This window comes from Hypoxylon trugodes (assembly GCF_022578975.1).
Source record: "Hypoxylon trugodes strain CBS 135444 unplaced genomic scaffold F4822scaffold_5, whole genome shotgun sequence".
NCBI classification, from domain to species: Eukaryota; Fungi; Ascomycota; class Sordariomycetes; order Xylariales; family Hypoxylaceae; genus Hypoxylon; species Hypoxylon trugodes.
The window spans coordinates 1,686,267-1,704,913 of record NW_026250020.1 but is presented as its reverse complement, the minus strand read 5'-3'; the positions used below and the strand labels follow the sequence as shown (position 1 = coordinate 1,704,913).

General features: G+C 47.0%; 6 protein-coding genes across 6 annotated transcripts; 3 read left to right on the top strand and 3 right to left on the bottom strand.

Moving 5' to 3' along the window:
• The first annotated feature begins 100 nt into the window (after positions 1-100).
• F4822DRAFT_403528 (AIP3-domain-containing protein) lies at positions 101-3,914 on the top strand. The gene is made up of 2 exons (XM_051458128.1): positions 101-619; positions 806-3,914. Exons 1-2 carry the CDS (start codon positions 452-454, stop codon positions 3,575-3,577), a joined length of 2,940 nt encoding a protein of 979 aa, XP_051314450.1. The 5' UTR covers positions 101-451; the 3' UTR covers positions 3,578-3,914.
• F4822DRAFT_253115 (uncharacterized protein) lies at positions 3,901-6,760 on the bottom strand. The gene is made up of 5 exons (XM_051454475.1): positions 6,510-6,760; positions 6,056-6,451; positions 5,303-5,988; positions 4,773-5,243; positions 3,901-4,714 (listed from the first exon to the last, which is right to left on the bottom strand). The coding sequence occupies exons 1-5, from the start codon at positions 6,625-6,627 to the stop codon at positions 4,151-4,153; spliced, it is 2,235 nt and encodes a 744-aa protein (XP_051314449.1). The 5' UTR covers positions 6,628-6,760; the 3' UTR covers positions 3,901-4,150.
• Positions 6,761-7,485: 725 nt separating this feature from the next.
• On the top strand, positions 7,486-12,267 carry F4822DRAFT_403525 (uncharacterized protein). The gene is made up of 10 exons (XM_051458127.1): positions 7,486-9,578; positions 9,639-9,653; positions 9,718-9,855; positions 9,914-9,991; positions 10,045-10,342; positions 10,401-10,669; positions 10,728-11,054; positions 11,110-11,220; positions 11,288-11,393; positions 11,466-12,267. Exons 1-10 carry the CDS (start codon positions 8,064-8,066, stop codon positions 11,729-11,731), a joined length of 3,123 nt encoding a protein of 1,040 aa, XP_051314448.1. The 5' UTR covers positions 7,486-8,063; the 3' UTR covers positions 11,732-12,267.
• F4822DRAFT_403524 (uncharacterized protein) lies at positions 12,268-13,462 on the bottom strand. The gene has a single exon (XM_051458126.1). The coding sequence runs from the start codon at positions 12,793-12,795 to the stop codon at positions 12,478-12,480; it is 318 nt and encodes a 105-aa protein (XP_051314447.1). The 5' UTR covers positions 12,796-13,462; the 3' UTR covers positions 12,268-12,477.
• Positions 13,463-13,878: 416 nt separating this feature from the next.
• On the bottom strand, positions 13,879-15,589 carry F4822DRAFT_429288 (kinase-like protein; the record flags this gene model as incomplete). Its single annotated transcript, XM_051461068.1, has 2 exons — positions 13,879-13,966; positions 14,742-15,589. The coding sequence occupies 2 exons, from the start codon at positions 15,587-15,589 to the stop codon at positions 13,879-13,881; spliced, it is 936 nt and encodes a 311-aa protein (XP_051314446.1).
• A 777-nt stretch (positions 15,590-16,366) lies between these two features.
• F4822DRAFT_252960 (peptide N-acetyl-beta-D-glucosaminyl asparaginase amidase A-domain-containing protein) lies at positions 16,367-18,589 on the top strand. Its single transcript, XM_051454474.1, has 2 exons — positions 16,367-16,849; positions 16,906-18,589. Exons 1-2 carry the CDS (start codon positions 16,507-16,509, stop codon positions 18,504-18,506), a joined length of 1,944 nt encoding a protein of 647 aa, XP_051314445.1. The 5' UTR covers positions 16,367-16,506; the 3' UTR covers positions 18,507-18,589.
• The last annotated feature ends 58 nt before the right edge of the window (positions 18,590-18,647 follow it).

The window sequence follows — 18,647 nt, the reverse complement described above, 5'->3', positions numbered from 1 at the left end:
GAGGACGCTCAATTTTATCCCGCCTCCGAACGTCACCGTCGTTTTATCCCTGCGAACTGTGTGCACTTGGCCAGGATTGGTCTAGCCTTGGTCGGGCTCACTCGTTCCTTTTCGACGTCGCGCCTCACGCGGGCAAATCCTCGCCGTCAACCTTATCGACAATTCAACCTCGGAACTCGATTTGCTCGCCGTCCTTTTATCGCCGCTATTCTACGTTAATGAATTTTTGATCACCCTTTTCGCCGTCTATAACCATCGCCGCCGTTTTTTGCTTATATCCGGCTTCTATTACGCTCGTTACGAACGAAACCATCCGCGCGCACCCATCGAGTTATCGTAATAATATTGGAGTTTAGGAAGGGATCTCGCCTTGATAGGGAAGAAAGTGGAGGAAGGGGTGGAATCCGTATATAGGAAATCAAACGGAAGAGATTATTGAAGAAGAACCATCATGATGCAAGCCCCGAATTTGTCTCAGCGCTCGATACAGCGCCGGTCTCCAGGACCCGACGGTGGTCCTCCGCCGACCGTTCCTACACGATCTATGTCGCCCGGCACGATGCAGCCACGTTCTTCCACGGCCTCTAGTAGATCGGCTGGGAGTAGTTCGAGGCGTAATGTAAGTTGATTTTTTTTTTTTTTTTTGGTTATACCTGTAGTCCTCTAGGGGGAGAATAGCAATCGGAAAATATCTTGATTGTTATGGGATTTTGTTGGTATCCTTTTCTGTGATGGATTCGCCGTTCTCCCTTAAAACACACTATGGCCCGCTAGTTCAAATGCTAACAAATATTTGTACATGCAGCAATCCAATGGTTCGTCTATGCCTCTGTCGCAAATAGAGAAAAGCGTCACGCACCTACTCGTCGCTACAAAACAGCTCCTTGAAACCCTAACGCAGTGGTCGCGCGGCCAGGCCACTGACACTCAGGTGTCAGATGTCTATGTCAGGTTAGGTTATGAATTTAACATGGCTTGCCGCGCGTTCACTGCTATTAATGTCGACACATCCGACCTAGGAAACGTACCCGAAAATTTAAGACACATCTTAGAAGCTACGTTAAGTCAGGAAGCCAACACAGAAAGTCTTGAAAAGTATTTACCACGGATACGAGACATAATAATTCACCTCCTACACGGTTTAAAAAGGAAACAGCAAAAATTACGGCAGAAGCAGACACGAGATAAAGACGGGGCTAGTTCGCCCGAATCAAGTGGGATTGCTAGCCGTACTATGAGTAGTAGCACCACTGGAAGTAATAATACTGGCCTTACAACCCTTTTAAATGAAGGTCTCGAGAATGGATACAGCGCACCACCTCAGAATGAAAGAATGTCACAACAAAACGAAGGACCGTCGGGAGCCAATCAATCGCCTGGTCGACGGATGCTCCCACGAGACCAGTCGAACAGCTCTTTAAACTCCGAACAAACCTCGCTATCTAGCAATACTATGCAAAACATTCCAGTACTTCCGCCTTATCCTGGAGACGAGGCGACGATACCTACAGGACCCTCGACGGGTAGTCTGGACATCGATTCTTTCCCTCCGCCACCTCCTCCCCCGCCAAAATCGCAGCAAAGTGCCTTCGCTGCTTTACAGAGGGGAGGAGATCTAGAACGGAGGGCATCACGAAGATATTCCGCTTATCAAATATCCAAGCATCTGGGCGCTCCAACCAACGGCGTGCCGATGTTACCTTCTCAAAATACCCCAATACCGAACAGAGGCCGTGGAGAAGTTAGAGAATCGATGCGAGCAGTCCAAGTCCGAGAATCCCTTCGACATAATCGCAATACTTCTAATCAATCGAAGAACGCATACGAATCATCCTCGCCCGTTCGCATACCGAGTAAGGTGAATGAAGAAGACTCTAAACCTGATCTACCACCTCAATCGGATAGTCCACCGACTCAGTCACCGGGAGATAAGTACAGACCGAGCGCTACTATTTCCGGCCCTCTAGACGATGCTTTCCCAATCGTAGGCCCTCCGGGATCTCCCGAGAAGTCGAAACCAAGATTGGACACGGCTGTGGAATCCAAACCGCGACCTCAAACCCCTCCCGAAAAGCAACAAAAGCCGCCTATGCAAGATCAATCGCCTCCTTTGGACAAAGAACTCACTCTATTTTTGCAATACAAATCAAAGGTCAAGAAATTTGTTCTCCCTGAGGGTTACACCGACTTGACAATTGGACGTCTACAACTGGCGTTCATCGAGAAGTTTTCATGGAATACCGCTTTGAATGGAAGTGATTTGCCAGAGATATATATCCAAGATCCTATATCAGGCGTACGACACGAACTCGAGGACCTTTCTGATATCAAGGATCGCACAGTGCTTGCTCTGAACGTCGAGCCTCTTGATGAGGTCAAGAGACATTTTGACGATGGCCTCGGGGCTTTGAAGAAGACGATAGATGAAATGAAGCAGAATGTCACTGATCAAGGATCGGCTTTACAAAGAGTTTCGGATAGACAACTAGAAACGGCAAAGGAGATGGCTCGTATGGCTGTTGCCCCTCCAACTATCATTGATAGTCCTAAGAGTGGCGCAGTCGGTACCGGAGCGAAGCGCCATGTTAATCAACTTAGCGAGTTACAGTCCCTACGCCGTGATCTCGCTGTTTTACGGCAGACGTATTCTAATTTCCAGACCGAGGTTCAGAATTCCATGTCCTCTATTAGAAGCAAGGCAGCGAACGTTAAGGTCGTCAGCGCTAAAGCATCGACACCCGACAAAGAAGGTGGCACTTCTTACGTCTCAAAAGGTCGCAAGCAGCTTAATGCGGATTCTGACCGCCTCGTTACCAAGGTTGACGACCTGCAAGACCTGGTTGAAGACTTGCGCAAGGATGTCGTCAACCGCGGCGTGAGACCCTTGCCGCGTCAACTCGAGGGCGTATCCAAGGATATTCAAGTCTTAACCAAGGAGCTTAAGAAGGTGCAGGGATACTTGAAGCGAGAGAAGCCCGTCTGGACCAAGATCTGGCAATCGGAACTGGAGGAAGTCTGCCAAGGCCGAGACGAACTCAAGGTCATGGAGGACCTTATGGTGGATCTCCAAGACGATATCGAGAAGGCCTCAGAGACTTTTGCACTGGTTGAACAAGCTACTAAGGAGCAGATGAAGGAAACAACACCCGCTTCAAGATCACTATCGAAGGGTTTGCATAACCTCGGAAATAGCGCCGATCCGTCCGCCGCGAAGGAGGGCGTACTAGGCGAAGTCAGAGCCCTGCAGCCCAACCACGAAGACCGATTAGAAGCCATCGAGCGCGCGGAGAAGTTGCGACAAAAGGAGCTGGAAAGCAGACGAGAGAACCCACTTAAGAAGGAACTAACGAACTTCGTCGAAGAAGGAAAGCTCAAAAAGAGTGGTGGATTCGAGGAAGTGGAGAGGGCCCGAAAGGCCAAGGATGACCGAATACGGCGGGAGGTTTGGGAACGTATGAACGGTATAATACCAGATGACCCAATTGGAGAGGAGGGATCCAGTCTGGAAACAGAGACGGGGCTGGAGACAGAAACAGAAGAAAGCCTCGAGGTGACGGATCACGGTGATGATATATAAGGCTATAGGACCTTTGATTCATGATATACTTCCTTAATCGCCGTTTCCCTCCCTTCCCCGGCTTTAAGGCCGTTTTGGCGTTATTTACTCTAATCCTGGCGCTTGTTTTTCGATTGTGCGAAACTTGTTGGCCCTTCGGCGTTATGGAAGGGCGTGAGATGATTGGCATCACGATGGTTATGTTATCGGCCGTTAATTGGGCCAGTATGTATTGTGTGAATTCGGATATAGGTCTTAGTGATAAATGTAGTGAACTCGTCATAACAACTGATATATATACCTACCTAGTCTTCGTCCTTTGTGTAATCTCGTGAGTAGAAACAAACCCGCGAGTATGTCCTCAAGTAAGCCAATTTGCGTAAGCTTTATTCATACTGTATTCTATCTCATGCCCTGTCCATATATCGAAGGTTTCCTGGCTCTATAACTGACTCTACCTAATAAATGGTGGTATATATGGCAATATATAAATGATACCCCCCATATCTTCCTGTTACATAGTCCCTTTTCCTCAGATTCGTAAAATTGAACTTCGTAAGCTTGCTCGATTAGCGCTGGGCACTGTAGAGCATACTATAGATATAGCATGACAGCCGCGACGGCGGCTAGTAGCGACGTCGTCCACATAGCACCCTGCTTCAAACCTACCCCAGGAGCCGAACTAGGCTTATCGGCCTGATTGTTCGTCCCGTCGGTATTAGGACTCGTCTTGCTCCCATTTGAGGTATCACTACCGTTACTTGGGTTATCAAACACCGGGTCGAGGGTCTGCGAAGTGTTCACGGGCGTGATGCTACCCTTCACACAATATGTATCGGGGTCCGTCCACGTAGCGTTAACGGCGTACTGCCATACTAGCTCAGGCCCGTATATCATATCAGATGTATAGAAGAAATGGCAGTTCGCAGGTTCGTATAGGAATTGTAAGGGTGTATTTGCGTCGTTGGGTGCGAATGCGTTTTTGAAGTTGATGGCGCCGGAATTAGACTTGCTGACAGCTCGGCTTGGGGCGTATCCCTCGGCGAGAACGCCGAGTTCGCTGTTTCGGAGTTGTTCGGATTGGGTTTGGTCGGTTACTAGGTCGAGGGCTTGGGAAGCTAATGTGGTGATGTATGAGAATTGCAATACTTGCGATCCCTGTTGGTTTGACGTTAGTACAAGACTGTTTTATGGATTGCTGCTTCTTCTCGCTTACCTCGGTACCACCAATGGATTGTATTTTTCCTGTTTCGGGTCGTCCGCCTACGGTTACGGTCTTGATGTTCTCGTGGAAGAGCATGAGGTATGAGAATATGGTACAGGTCGATTCACAGTTACCGTCGGTAAGTAGCACGACATTCTCGGGCTTGAAGACGGCTGGTGGAGGGTTCGATCGGTCGCCCGTACCGGTTAGAGTGAAACCAGTCTGGCGTGTGGGTTGTCTGAAATATGCGGTGAACTCATCGCCTTGGAGGGTGACTGGCGTGAGGAGCTCATCGACTGTGTCGAACTTCTTTCCCTGGGGTCGATATAGATCTACGGCCAATAAACTGCCTATGGCTAGTGAACTATTCACAGCTTGCTCTTGCTCCTCTTCAGACATATTGGCGAATATGTGGGAAATGTTTGTAAGACTTTCCGAGAGGCGCATATTGTTTGCATTGACCGGATCCACGCCAGGGAAGAGCTGGTAGAGAGTTAGCAAAACTGCGATCAAAGTGGTGTTTTCTATGTTCATCTACGAACCTGTGCGAAAAGTTCGAATCCAGCAAGGATTTCTCCACCGAGATTCTCAGTAAGATCAATGACAAGACGTTGCTTTCCAGCACTTCGACTCTTGTTCAAGAATGTCTCCACCATTTCCTGGAAGTTGTTTATGTATTGAGAGTCGCTGCTGTCTGAACTCTCAAAGGAGGTGAGAGCCAACACAGCCACGTCTTCAAAACCAGTATCGTTGAGGAAGAAACCCATCGCCGTAGGGTCGTTACCGTTTTGGACTATAGGGGACGGGTAATAGGATAACCCAGACGCGCGAGCAGCTAATCTCTTCTTAGTTCGCGAAGGCGTATCAGACGACGAACTAGATGAGCTGAAAGTTGTATTGGGGTTACAGAATGCTTCGTAGAAGTCGTCTCCCGTCGCAATTTCGGAGAAGTCCACGCCCCTTTTCAATGTAGCGTATGTCTCTTGGGATTCAGTCGTGCCATCCTCATACGTGAGTGTCAGATTTAAACCAGAGAATATGCTACCGCTGATCCAATAGTTGCCTGGGTACGGGTTGGCGTACACCGCGAGCAATGAGTTCCACTGTGCATCGATATCCTGCGGATAACTGAGCCGGAGCCCTACATTTTCTATAAATGCAGCGGCATCTTCACCATTGATCTTGGTGATTGCAGCGGGTTCAGTCTCCGAACCAGAGTTAAGGGCGGCTGTTTATTGCTTGTAAGAAAGAGATACTTTAGAGGCTTCGAGACTTGATTCATAGCCAAGACTTACAGTATCGATATAATTTTGGAGGGGAAGTACCATTCGATGATACCGAAACAATATCTGCAGCTAAGTCGTTCGAGAAATAGAACGCTTTGAAGACATCCCCATAATACGAAAAGTGTCCGTCATGCGCCGCAGCTATTGTCTCGAGTATCGCGAGCTGGAAGTCATACTCACTCGTGAAGCCTCCTATTGAGGCTGTTGAGGAGATGTTGTCTAAGCTCGCTTGAATATCGATCGCGGGAAGCGTATAAGAGTCCGGGGGATTCTTCAACCACGCCAGAGTAGTTTGCCATTGTACAAAGGACTTAAGGCTTTGGATAAGCTTCTGAGCCGGTCCAGGTCGATTCGGTACTGAGCGAAGGCAATCGTAGGCTAATGATCCAGGGACAGATGGTGTACCTAGAAAAATGATAAGTATGATGTCTTTAGTCTTAATATTTATTAGAAGTGGCCGCACTTGAAGAGTTAGAAGCGAGTGACTGAGATACTTTAGCACATGCCGATGACGATGGCGAGTCTTGAGAGGAGACCACCGCTGCTCCCAGAATAGGAACAATCAACAACAGCCCGAGCATTTTCCTTTCAATTGGCTGGCTAGGTATATTATGTAATTATAAAGAGGTTTTATCTTAACATATTAGACCTCTTCTAGGAAACGCAACTAGGGGGCCGAGCCGCATGAGGCAGATATCAAGACCATGGTCGCAACGGGACCTAATTAATAGGAAATATATCTCGAACATATTTGATGACTTCGCCTTCTAGAGCCTCGCGCATAGGACTTTGTTTTCTGTCGAGGATGCGGCGCAATATCCCCACTTGAAACACGCTGGACTGGGCTATGCGTTGTATTGTGTGTTGCCAACTGCATAATTCCCAACCCGCCTTGATCGACAGTAGGATTTTCAGCCCATTTCGTGGGCCACTAACGATCAGATGCCCCAGGCGCAAATTCTACAAATTTAGAACTATGATGTCGGCAACATTTCCTTATCCGTGTGTACAGCTGAAGCAGAAAGACAATATTGGGGGCTATAAATGAGGCTCTTACCGATAGAACCAGTGCTAAATAATTATCAAGTAAAATGATTACGCCCCCAACCAATGGGTGACCTTTTGAATATCATGGTACCATACCTAAGTGATAATTGGAAAGTTGAGAGATCCCAGCTCAATTATCCTAGCTCTCATTTTACTTGATGTGTCCGCAAAGTCCGCTTAGAGAAAGACATGGCATCTTGAGGAACACTTGGAACCACTTCAATGTCCACAAGAATTCACCGTTCTTCAATTGATGTTTCGGAAGAGGGTCGGGTAAGGAGCTGAAGAAGTGACCGAAAACAATTATGTTCCATATCAGCCACCAAATGAATCTGTTGTCGCACTGCTGTACGCTTCGCCTCTTTCAGCTAGCACTTGGCAGCCTGCATTGTGTTACATTATAGTCCTCCCAGCAAGGACCAAGGACTTGCGCATTGCTTTTTTCTACGCCATGCGGTAGATTTAATTAATGGATATGACGGCTACCCCTCTACGCGATAAATCCATCCTCCCCGGACCATTTTTCTTATAAACTCCCGGACTTCGGTGTTTACTCAGGTAGGTACACTTCCGATACTACTTTAAGGTATATTAGAAGGACAATCCCCATGAAATGCAGAGTCTACAGGTATATTTACAACTTCTCATGAGATCAACCTCGAATATGGATATCATTTGCGAAGCGGTATGTAAGAGCGGGACACGCATCTCCCACATGCAATCCTAGCCAGTGAGAACCCGCGAGAGAAATCTCAGCTAAACGATGTATGCATGTACATTTCTAAGTACCTAGGACTTAGGTAGGTGTACAGTCGGATCTGCAATTATGTGATGAGATGATTCAATGCGAATTGTCATCAATTCAATGGTAAAGAATCGCATTCACTCTATCATAGAATCAGCCTTCGTTTTGTTTGCGATCTCTTTTATTGCGTTTCCAATCTGATAATCAACACTCGTCAATCTGGCCATGCACATGAATTACACGGTCCAACATTTCCTCGACGGGTTGGCGTCTATTGCACAACCAGGCTTCGAGACAGAAAAGATTCTCTTCAATACAGATTTCTTAGAGTTTCGAAGCGACAATGACGAAACACTTTTACATTTCGCGGTGAGGCAGGGCTTGGAAAAGGGGATTGCGTTTTTATTGCAAAATGAGAAGTGGAAGAAATTTGTGAACGCCAAGAATGACATCGGCGAGACTCCGCTTCATGTACTGTGCCAGAATAGTGCAAATTTCGAAAATCAGAATGGTGGCAGGGAAAGAATTGAGGATATACTCAAAGCTTTACTTGAAAATGGTGCTAATATCAATATTTCGGATGATAGCGGATGGACGCCTCTGCACGATGCCCTTCACGCGGAATCCGTTTTCATGACCGAAAAACTCCTAGCCATAGACGGGATTGATGCCAATAAGCAAGTTTACTTTCAAGGAGCGACGCCGCTTCATATGGCTGTTGATAGGAACATGCTCAGAACAACGAGATCACTCATTGCTAAAGGGGCAAACTGTGAATTGACCACACATAGTGGTGAGACGGTTCTTCACTGGGCTCTAATGGCCGCGAAATTAATTGATGGGGATGATGGATTAGGCGTTGATGATGGGGACCCTATAAACAATTACCTTGTTATCGGCAGTGAGGATTATGGTGAGGATTATGGGGCTATGATCGGTCAGAATCAGAAAAGTCCCCAGGGTACCATCGTCAATCGCGAGAACAAGGACGATCAAGATGACTATGAGACTGATGACAAGGAGAGGATGGATGCGATACTCAAAATCCTTACTGGCGAAGACAGGTTGTTTCAGCTCCTACAGGTGGCCTATAGAGAGCCGGATCTAGACATGGTGAAATTTGCCTTCCACAAACTACAACCTGGGAATAGTTGGACTGTGATATACCGACTATGGATGGCTATGAGTGAGGATAGACTTGGGGATCTAGAAAAGGAACTACAAGAGGAGGTAAAAAGTAAGGCGGGCGGGCCCCCTAGATCATGGAACGTCCTTGATCTTTCGGCCTACCTTGGTATACCCCAGATAGTAAGGTGGCTTCTACGCAGCAAACGCTGGAAAATCTCAGAAAAAGTACACGCGAAGTCACTTGTACGCGACCGTGGTCGTACTCACGGTTTGGGAACTGATGGCTCGATCTGGGATGAGCCTTTCGTAAAATACAACGGGACGGAGCGAAACAGAGACGGCTTCATGCCGGATTCCCGTGACACAGATAAAGATCTTTCAAAAGAATTCCAATCGACTATTGTTGACCTCTATAACGAAAAGAATCAATTCGGTATGCTCTGTCATTCTCGCAAAGTTCATGAGCTTCTGTATTCCGGCGAAGGCAAGGGATTGAAGCCAGGTGCCGAGAGCGTGGTCGAGTTATTGGCCCAAAAAATGCCTGGCTTTGCCAAAAATACATATGGTCCTTCGAGCTTTAGATTCAGGTGGATACATTTACATGCGAACTCCGTGAGCAATGAACTGCCCCTTTCCCTGGGAAAAGGAGACCACTAATCATATTTGTCTCAGATTCAATGGACGACGGTTAGTATCGACCTTGAAATCAAGAGCAAATTGGTGACTGATTAAATTGAATATGGCGCCACAGGATGCGGCCACCGTCACATACCAAGCAAAATACCATAAGGTAGATGAGATTAAGAAGAGGCTTCAGTTCCTTGAGAATAGTTGGCATGAACTTCCCGAGAGCGGGTCTGGAGGAAAGTACATGCATCCGAATTGTTCCGTAAGTTCGTTCCGTCTCTATGCTTAACTAGATCACCAATACTGAATTATGCTTACAGAGAAAAGCCTTCCATAGGGTGAGAAATAACCAAGAGACAAATAAAACCGAGGAGGCGATAAACCAATTGGCACTCTATGTAAGAGTATAAAAACCCCACGTTACCGGTCGATGTACTGACAGCCTCTTAAGGTTCCCTACATCAAATGTGCACCTCAACCTCATAAGGTTGAAGACATCCTAGATGATGATGAACATACACAAAGCGAAGACTTCAAATTACCCTTCCATAGATCCCGGACCCTAGACATGTACTATCGTGGAAGAAGTGAAGCTGTAACGGATGAGGATCAAGTCGTATCACGATTCATGGGCCTGAGGAACGGGGTAGGGAGCACAGGTCCAGAGAGTACGAAGAGAGAAAGGGAAGGGAAGCAGACCTCGGAAATACTACATGTTGGCCAACTTTGGTTGTGGGTTATTGATGAAAGTATGCATATTATCAGAGTTCTTCAGTCGAAATACTAACGTGGCTTACCTATTCCCAGAAACTATAATTACCGGGACGACCCATTACCCGAGAGCAGACACTGACCCGATGTTTGAGGGAATATTGGACCGCCTGAGCGATAGCGACAATAGTTTCAACAGAGAAGCTGTACTAGCTTCGACCGACAGCTTTGTCAAATTCATTTTTAACTTTTACGTTAATATCGTTGATAACTTGACGTTAGACGTAAACTTCGCGGACTCCGACGAGGAGCAATCTGAGAGCTACTTAGTAGACGAAATATTCGCGAGCTCTATTGAGCGTGTGGTAAGTTTTCCAAACTGGATTCCATTCTCTTCAGTATCTAATATGCCATCAATTGAAGAGTAAACAAGAAAGTGATCTGCGTAAAAAATTCCGAGACCAAATAGGCGATGTGCCTATTGAGGGGGAAGATGAGATTCACAAAGACGTTTCAAAAGCGACGGAACTCCTCACCGAAATTCAAGATATACGAGGCGAACTAAAGATGATAAGATCGGTTGTTCGGACTCAGCAACGAGTGTGGAACCAACTATCCAATCAGCCCACCGGTTATAGTGAAGATTCTGATGGTAAGCAGAATGACAATTCTGGGAAGGGTACGGATCCGAGCTATGTCTTAGACCGAATCCAAGGACTACTTGAATTTGCGGAAGAGGTGGAGAAAAATGTATGTAGCCTGCTTCAACCGCCTTAACAAATGACTATATCTAACACGAACACAGGTCGAGTCCGTTCTAGAATTACGTATGAACCATCTCAACCTACACGAAGCTGAAAATACGAGAAAACAAGGAGAGACTTTAATGGTTTTCACGGTTGTAACTATCATATTTGTGAGTCCTATCGCCACTGCTACCCCCCAATCGAACGATATGTCCTAGCTAACCGGCCTCTATCAAGACACCATTATCATTTGTAACCTCCCTATTTGCAGTGAATATTTCAGTATTTCCACATTCGGGTGATAATGTTCTTTTCCCACCAGGATTGGTCTTCGGTATCTTAGGTAAGTGCCCTATAACAACCCCCGGCAGAGAGAATGACATCCCACCCAGGTACTAATATTGTATTTACTCAGTTGGAGTGTTGGTGGGCTTCTCTCTTATTGTATGGATTGTAGTGAAGGTCAGCAAGACCGAAGTACGGCAACGCCTCCTAGGAAAGAACATCAAAGTCTTAAAAAAAGACAGGCCTAACGACCCTAGTACACCTATGATACATGCCGCAGAACAGCAACTCAGCAACAAAATTAGAAGATCATCATCTGTTTTGGGGGGTTGGATTGAGTCCTCTCTTCAATGGCGTCGGAATCGAGTCAAGGCCACGGAACGATTGCCTACCTAGCACATAGACTTACCAAAAAGCCAATACCCTTTCCTCTAGTAGGATTGAGCGGACACGCCTGAGCGTCAACGTTTTGTATCAACCTATTACGCCGGCGCACACTTTAAACAGAAAGTTACATAGGCGACAACAATGCTCCCAACACGAGAAACCAAAGCTATATTTATGTAGATGTCCACTATAACGCAAGATGAATACCTAAGTAAGTAAATTGAATTTATCCCTTGAGTCTGGACGTGGGCTCTTGGCTGGATATGCACGCATCTGATGCTCTGTGGAATGCGGACGTAAATATTCAACACTGGTTTCGTTGTGGGGTGGTTGGAGATTATGTGGGCGGATCGTACCACCAGTGGAAACATCATTGAGGAGACATGGATGCTATTCTTGGATATTGGGCGTCAATGGGGTACAGGTGCCATTGGATTGAATAGAAAAGGATGTAGGACTCGTAAGGACTTACCGCCCTCAATGGTCTTAGAAGTGGGCGGAGACAGTAAAAACATAGTATCATCACAAGTAGGAAGAACGAAGTAATGTGGTAACTTTTACACAGCTTTGATTGTAGCTATTGTATAATCGGACATGTCATCTATGAACTTGTCCAGAGCGCATCGCGCCCGTACTCGCAATTTAAAGAGAGTACAATTCTTATGTTTATCCCATCCTCTCATGTCATATATGGTATAAGTTATATACAATCCCAATGAGCCTAACCTTTATCCCCATCCGACAAAGTAAATAATTTACTGCTTGGACATCTTGTCGATGCCGTACTTGATTCGCCTGTCGACGTTCTTGGTCATCTTCTCTAGGGGTAGACGGTCGTCGATCTTCTTGACGGTCCTCTCAACGCGGGGTTCTACGCGTTGGGCGATCATCCTGGCCGGAGGGGCGAAGTAGGAGATGTTACGCTCCCATCGGGGCGCCCACCGGGCGGTCTGCGTTGCTAGGCGTTCTTCGGCGCCCGGGAGGATAAAGTAGAAAGGTGCGAAGCCAGCGACGCCAGCGAGACCGAACGTAGCGATCTCAGTTGATCGTGCTCGGGGGAGACGGACAGGCATGTTGGATGATTGATGATAATATGTAATAAAATTTGATATAAATGAAAGGAGATGGTCCTAGGTCCGCTTGATATGACTTCGTTAGTAGATGAAAAGGAGGGGGAGAGGAACAGGACTATAAGAATAGGAGCAATCGTACCGGATCGATCTAGATCGGCAGTTCGTAGATGGTGTTAGGGTTTCTTCGACACTACACTTGAGTCGATACCAATCATATAGCGGTAATAATGATGAAACTTGTTGAAAGGTACAGACAACAAATGGAGAGTGTAACGTCTCGAGGTGAAGGAGGGAAACTGCTGGCTTTTAAAGGGGGCGAGAGGAGAGCGGCAGGCAGTCTTGATACCTACCTGGCCTACCTTACCTACCCATTGCCTGCCGCCTTAGGAAATGGAATGACCTGAACCCAGTTTGTTTGTCTGGGGAAAGGCGCTGAGAGGAAGCGATGAAGCGGGGTAGACCAATAATAACTGACAATGATGTTGCGTCAACCCCTTCAAGGGCCAATCATCCGGGGTATAATCCAGGATTAGGTTGATTATGCTGGACTAGCCCAGCAGGGAGCTGTACCACAGGCCGGATCTTACAGGCTTACGCTGCCCTTATTACTATGGCGCCGCATGTGAGTATCCCATTACGTCCTAGGTTCGCATGAGGGCTGAGTTGCCTTTGTTGTTGCAGGAGATGGTACTGGTTGCATGACTTGTAATGGTCGGGGAAGTGTGTGGATGTACATGTATACAAGACCAATATAATACGAGTTGGGGTATTATTCCCTTATTCCCTACCACATCTACCACACCATACGCAACAGGCCAACACGTAATTTGTCGATCAGTTAGGTACCTTGCCTTCAGGTAGGCTGTGTGATGTCACTCAACTATAAGTAGTTGGATTTCAGCCCTAGATATGTGTAAATATTGACATCTGATAATTTCGACTTTTATTGTTGATAATTTTGATAATTCTTTTTTCTTTGGGGATGAATAAAATAATAAATAGGCAGCTTCTCACGTGCGGTGTCCACGACAGAGTGGACTCAGGGGACTTGCCCCGGAACGCTAACCCCGCTTCCCCAGACTGTTAGTGGATCACAGTCAATGAAATCGACCCATTCTTGCTGCTAAAAGCGGCTAGGCCCACTGACCGCTGAGGTGTCCAAACACTGTTCCTGGGGTAGTAAGTTTGCTGTGGATTCAAAGTATGTTAATTTCTTACAAATGAGCCCATCTAAGGTTTAGTCTAGCATTTCTGTTCTTCATCACCTACACTAACTGGGCCAAGTCCTATTACACCCTCTTTTCTTTCTTACATCGCTATACACGTACTACATTATTGTGGCAACCCTCCTAAGAAAACCATGTTCTAGTCGGACGATGTCTTCAAACTTCTCAATTCAACTGAGCCCAGGTCAATTAAGCCTGTAAGTTAAGATCGATCGCTGTCGTATGATCCCCAGACCATCATCTTACTACTCATAGCTGTCACATTTAACCCACTAAGGACCATCCAGGTTCATCCCCCACAGTTGATGGAGCGAACCGATGTGTCAACAACAACGTTTAGTCCCCAGATGCATAACCATGAATCGTGTCTTCAACCACACGCAATTCACCAGTCAACGTCTCTTATTGCACAAGGAATTGTTTACCCAGTCAAGTGACTGATGCTGTCTAACGGGGTAGAGGTCCCTCGTTTGTGGGGGCATATTATTAACACGACGATGAGGCTCGTTCTACTTACCAATTGAAGTACGCGACGAGGTTTATCACTGCTACCAGTTTTTATCATAGTAAGGAACCTACTTTATTTATATATAAATATCGCACAGGCCTATGTACCTGTCCCACTCACCTAAGTAAACAGGAGTTTACCTACTCTCGCCGAGCCCAACCCTTTTTTACATTACCTACTACGGCATCGGAAAGCAAATATAATTTAATAACATTCTCGTGACCAAAGCATCGTGCTCATTATCTCGAATCGCGGCGTAAACGTGAAACCAACGCAGAGCAGCTTCGCGTTGGATATTCTTCGGGAGGTAGTCGCTTATAGTTTGACAGCAATTGACGAAATCCCACCACTCGGGATAGAATCCAGCAAGCTCCCAATCGATGAGACCGGTGAATTGCCCGTCCTCAACCATGATATTTGCCCCGTGTATATCCGAATGGCTGAAGGTGAACGGCTTAGTGGCCGGCATCCTAGCCATGAACTCGTTAAGTATCCTATCGTTCATTCTGCCCCGGAGCCTCTGCGCTAGGTTCTCCCGAACCTCGTCTTCGGTGAAACATAGAGTGTAGTCAGGAGCTTCCTCCCCGGGAGGGGAGGGCTTGAAGAGTCGACGGTCGATGACGGGACGCCCATCACCCATCTTCATATCCTCCGAAACACATCCCTTAAGGTGGGAGAGAAACTCACCTAGTTGCCAGCCTATGCGCGCAAGATCTTCTTCGCTGAGGTACTCTATCACGTCATTTAATGGCTGGCCGCGAACTCGTTCTTGGAGGATGAGAAATCGACCATCATCGTCTTCCCACGAAGCGACAGTCTTGCCTACTTCCTGCTTTACTTTATCGTCCACGAGCCCATGGGCCATGGAGGTGTTGTCATGCTCGATATCGCAGCCGGGGTATCCTGGTCGACATTTTAAGATGAGCATGAAGCCTATGTTCCATACCTCCGTCCCGCCGATCTTCGAAGTGAGGAGTGATGCGGCGGGGTCGTAAGTCTTGGTGTGTTCGGGCGGAGGGTGGTCGAGAAAGGTCGTGTCTGGAAAACGGGCGCCCGCCATTATGAATGTGGTTTGTTTGCGAAAGAGTTAAAGTAAAACAGAGATCGCGATCGAGATCTTGAAGGCAATTGTTAATACTAATGATGGACTGTGATTGGTAAGTGATCAGTTTTTCTGGATTTTTTTTTTTTTGAATGAATGGCTCAATGCACAATCTAGATGACGTGCTGACACCACATATATATACCCGGAAATTCTAGAACAAACATGTCGGATATTTACAACATCGGTTGAGTTCATAAACAATATACTCTGTGACGAAACAGAGCGTGCGATGATTGATTCACAATAGAACTCGGCAACAAACGTGATGTTTTGGATTGATTCGCCCAAGGTGTAGCCGAGCAGGCACAAATAGTGAGACAACCCACCTCTTCGGCAATAAGAACAGTGAGACCACGGTAGGTACCTAGGTATGTGGCGTGCTGTAGCTTACCGTGGGTTATTTCCGATGATATCCTTCGATTATATAATAGCAAAAAAGAGAAGGCAACAAAACATTGACGATGTCATCTTGCAGTATCTTGAATATTCTTACTACGTAAACTCCATCTGCCTCAACCTATTGTCCGAACATTACAGTTTATTCTTCTCGGTCTACCATTCTCTGCTTACTGATAGACCAAAATCTTGGTAAAGAAAATGGAGAAGCGTTCTAGGTACCCCTGGAGATTGCTTGGCATATCACCTTCTATTCTCGGCTGATTTGCCCGTGCAATCGTTATCAGCGCTCTCTTTGTTTTTACAAATTGCGCCGCGATTCCGGGAATGCATGGGTCGGTAGCACGCAAGGCAAGGGAAAATGGTGCGCGCTTAAGTTCGGATCGACATCCATCCTCTTTTTTTCTTTTTGTTCTCAGCTTGACCGGCCAAGCCACTGACTTATTGTCTTGAGCAATTGGACCAATTGAGGAACAATGGCGCTCCTGGGCTTGAACAATATGGCGAGATGGTTTGTTCTTGTTAATGTACTCGTGGGATTGTGCTTAGCACATCCCGATGCGAGGTACCCACCGAGGAATGCCGTTGGAAAGGGCTCGAGAAGAGCGCGCAGTCCTCTTGCTCGATTCAATGATATTGTAGCTGGAGATGCAGTGTTGGCGGCGACGACAAGCGAAAGTGCGCCCGCTGCTACGAGCACGCCACTGGAATGTTTTCAAGTTTCCGAACCGGTATTGGCCCCAGCTGAAGAATCCGCTGGACAAACGGTGGTTTTGATGGAGCATTCATTCGCCAGCAGCTATGGTAGTCCGTTTGTCGGTATGCATATGCCACCTTTATGCCTGTATTAAATTCACCTATTGACTCAAATCAAGGCAATTACACACCACCGGATTTTGAATTCGATCACGTAGTCATCAACTTCACCGTTTTAGTGAAAGGACGACAATATGATCGAACGGGCGTATTCTACATCGGAGATACCGAAGTGTGGAGAACGTCAACTGCCGAGCCTACATCCTACGGCATCCGCTGGTCATGGTTGAAAGACCTGACTCCCTTTACGTCTCTCTGGAAGCAGCCGCAGACTCTTATCTTCGACCTGGAAAATAATGTGGATGCTACGTACACGGGGATCCTAAATACGACGCTTACGGCGACATTCTTCAAAAGCCCTGCAGCTATCGCTGCTAGTACCCGTGCGCCCGCCGATCTGATCATCCCCATTTCCACAAGAAATGGGTCGGCTGGGCAGCCAAGCCAATTCGTGTACCCGGATCAGAACGCCACTAATACTGTCGGCTTCCCGCAGAACGCTAATCGCGCTGTATTTACAGTGGATGTTAAGGCCCAGGGCGATGAGGAATTCTGGTGGAGTAATGTGCCACAAAGCGCCATCAATACCTTTGAAGCTGAATACGGCACGTACCCCGGTTACTCGCCTTTCCGAGAAGTGCAGGTTTTAATTGATGGTGAACTCGCCGGAGTTGACTGGCCCTTTCCGGTGGTTTACACCGGAGGTGTTGTTCCTCAATTGCACCGACCAATTGTTGGACTCCAAGCGTTTGATATCAAGGAACATGAAATCGACATCACGCCTTGGCTACCGCTTCTCTCCGATGGCAAGGAGCACACATTCACCATCCAAGTTGTCGGTCTCGAGGACGATGGAGTGTCAAGCGCTAAACTCTCCTCTACCGTAGACGAGGAATGGTACATAACCGGCAAGATCTTCGTCTGGCTCGACGACGAGGACTCCATCACAACCGGTGTACTAGGCTCCGCATACGCCAGCGAACCCAGTATTTCATTCTCGCAACGATTCACGCAGAATGCATCAGGCGCCAACGAAACCCTCGACTACACAATCGCAGTAACGCGTACGCTATCCATCAGCTCGTACGTGAAAACACAAAAGGGCGAAGGTACAGCGACATGGACGCAATCACTCTCATACTCCAACAACGGCGGCCTATCTGCACAAGGTTACGATAACATAAACACCTTCGGCATCGCCGGCGCCGACGCCGCCACGGGCGCAGGGTTGGATATTTCGTACTCGTCTAGTTATAGCTACCCGCTCTTCTGCAACAGCACTTCCGCGTACTCACCCGAGGGTAATCTAACCCTACAAGCGGACCTGAACCAAACCTTAGTCCACGAAGTACGCGGTGACTCCGTGTTTCCAACCGGTCTCGAAGCATTCCTCGCCGCAAACGGGACCAGCGCTGACGCGCCGCCGTTCGTGGGTTCGTTGCTGAGCACGTGGAAGAATGGTTCTGCGACGTATGAGAGGCCTGCTGATAATAGTAATAGTACGGGTGTTGGGTCGGCGCATCAGGAATTTTCGTTCCGGGGTGTGTTTGATGAGGAGGAGGATGGTACGCCGCGTAGTGCGGAATTGTATTATCGTGATGTTAGTGCGTATAATGATACTGTTACGGATAATTCGGTTGTGTTGGGGAAGGCGGAGTAACTTGGGTATGAGCTTGAATAGCTTGGGTATGAATGAGATGTTATGATGTATATGAAATGGGTGGTTTATATATATTTTATGATTTATTAATGATATAGATATTTACCTTGAAATGAATTATAAAACCAAACGTATAAGAAT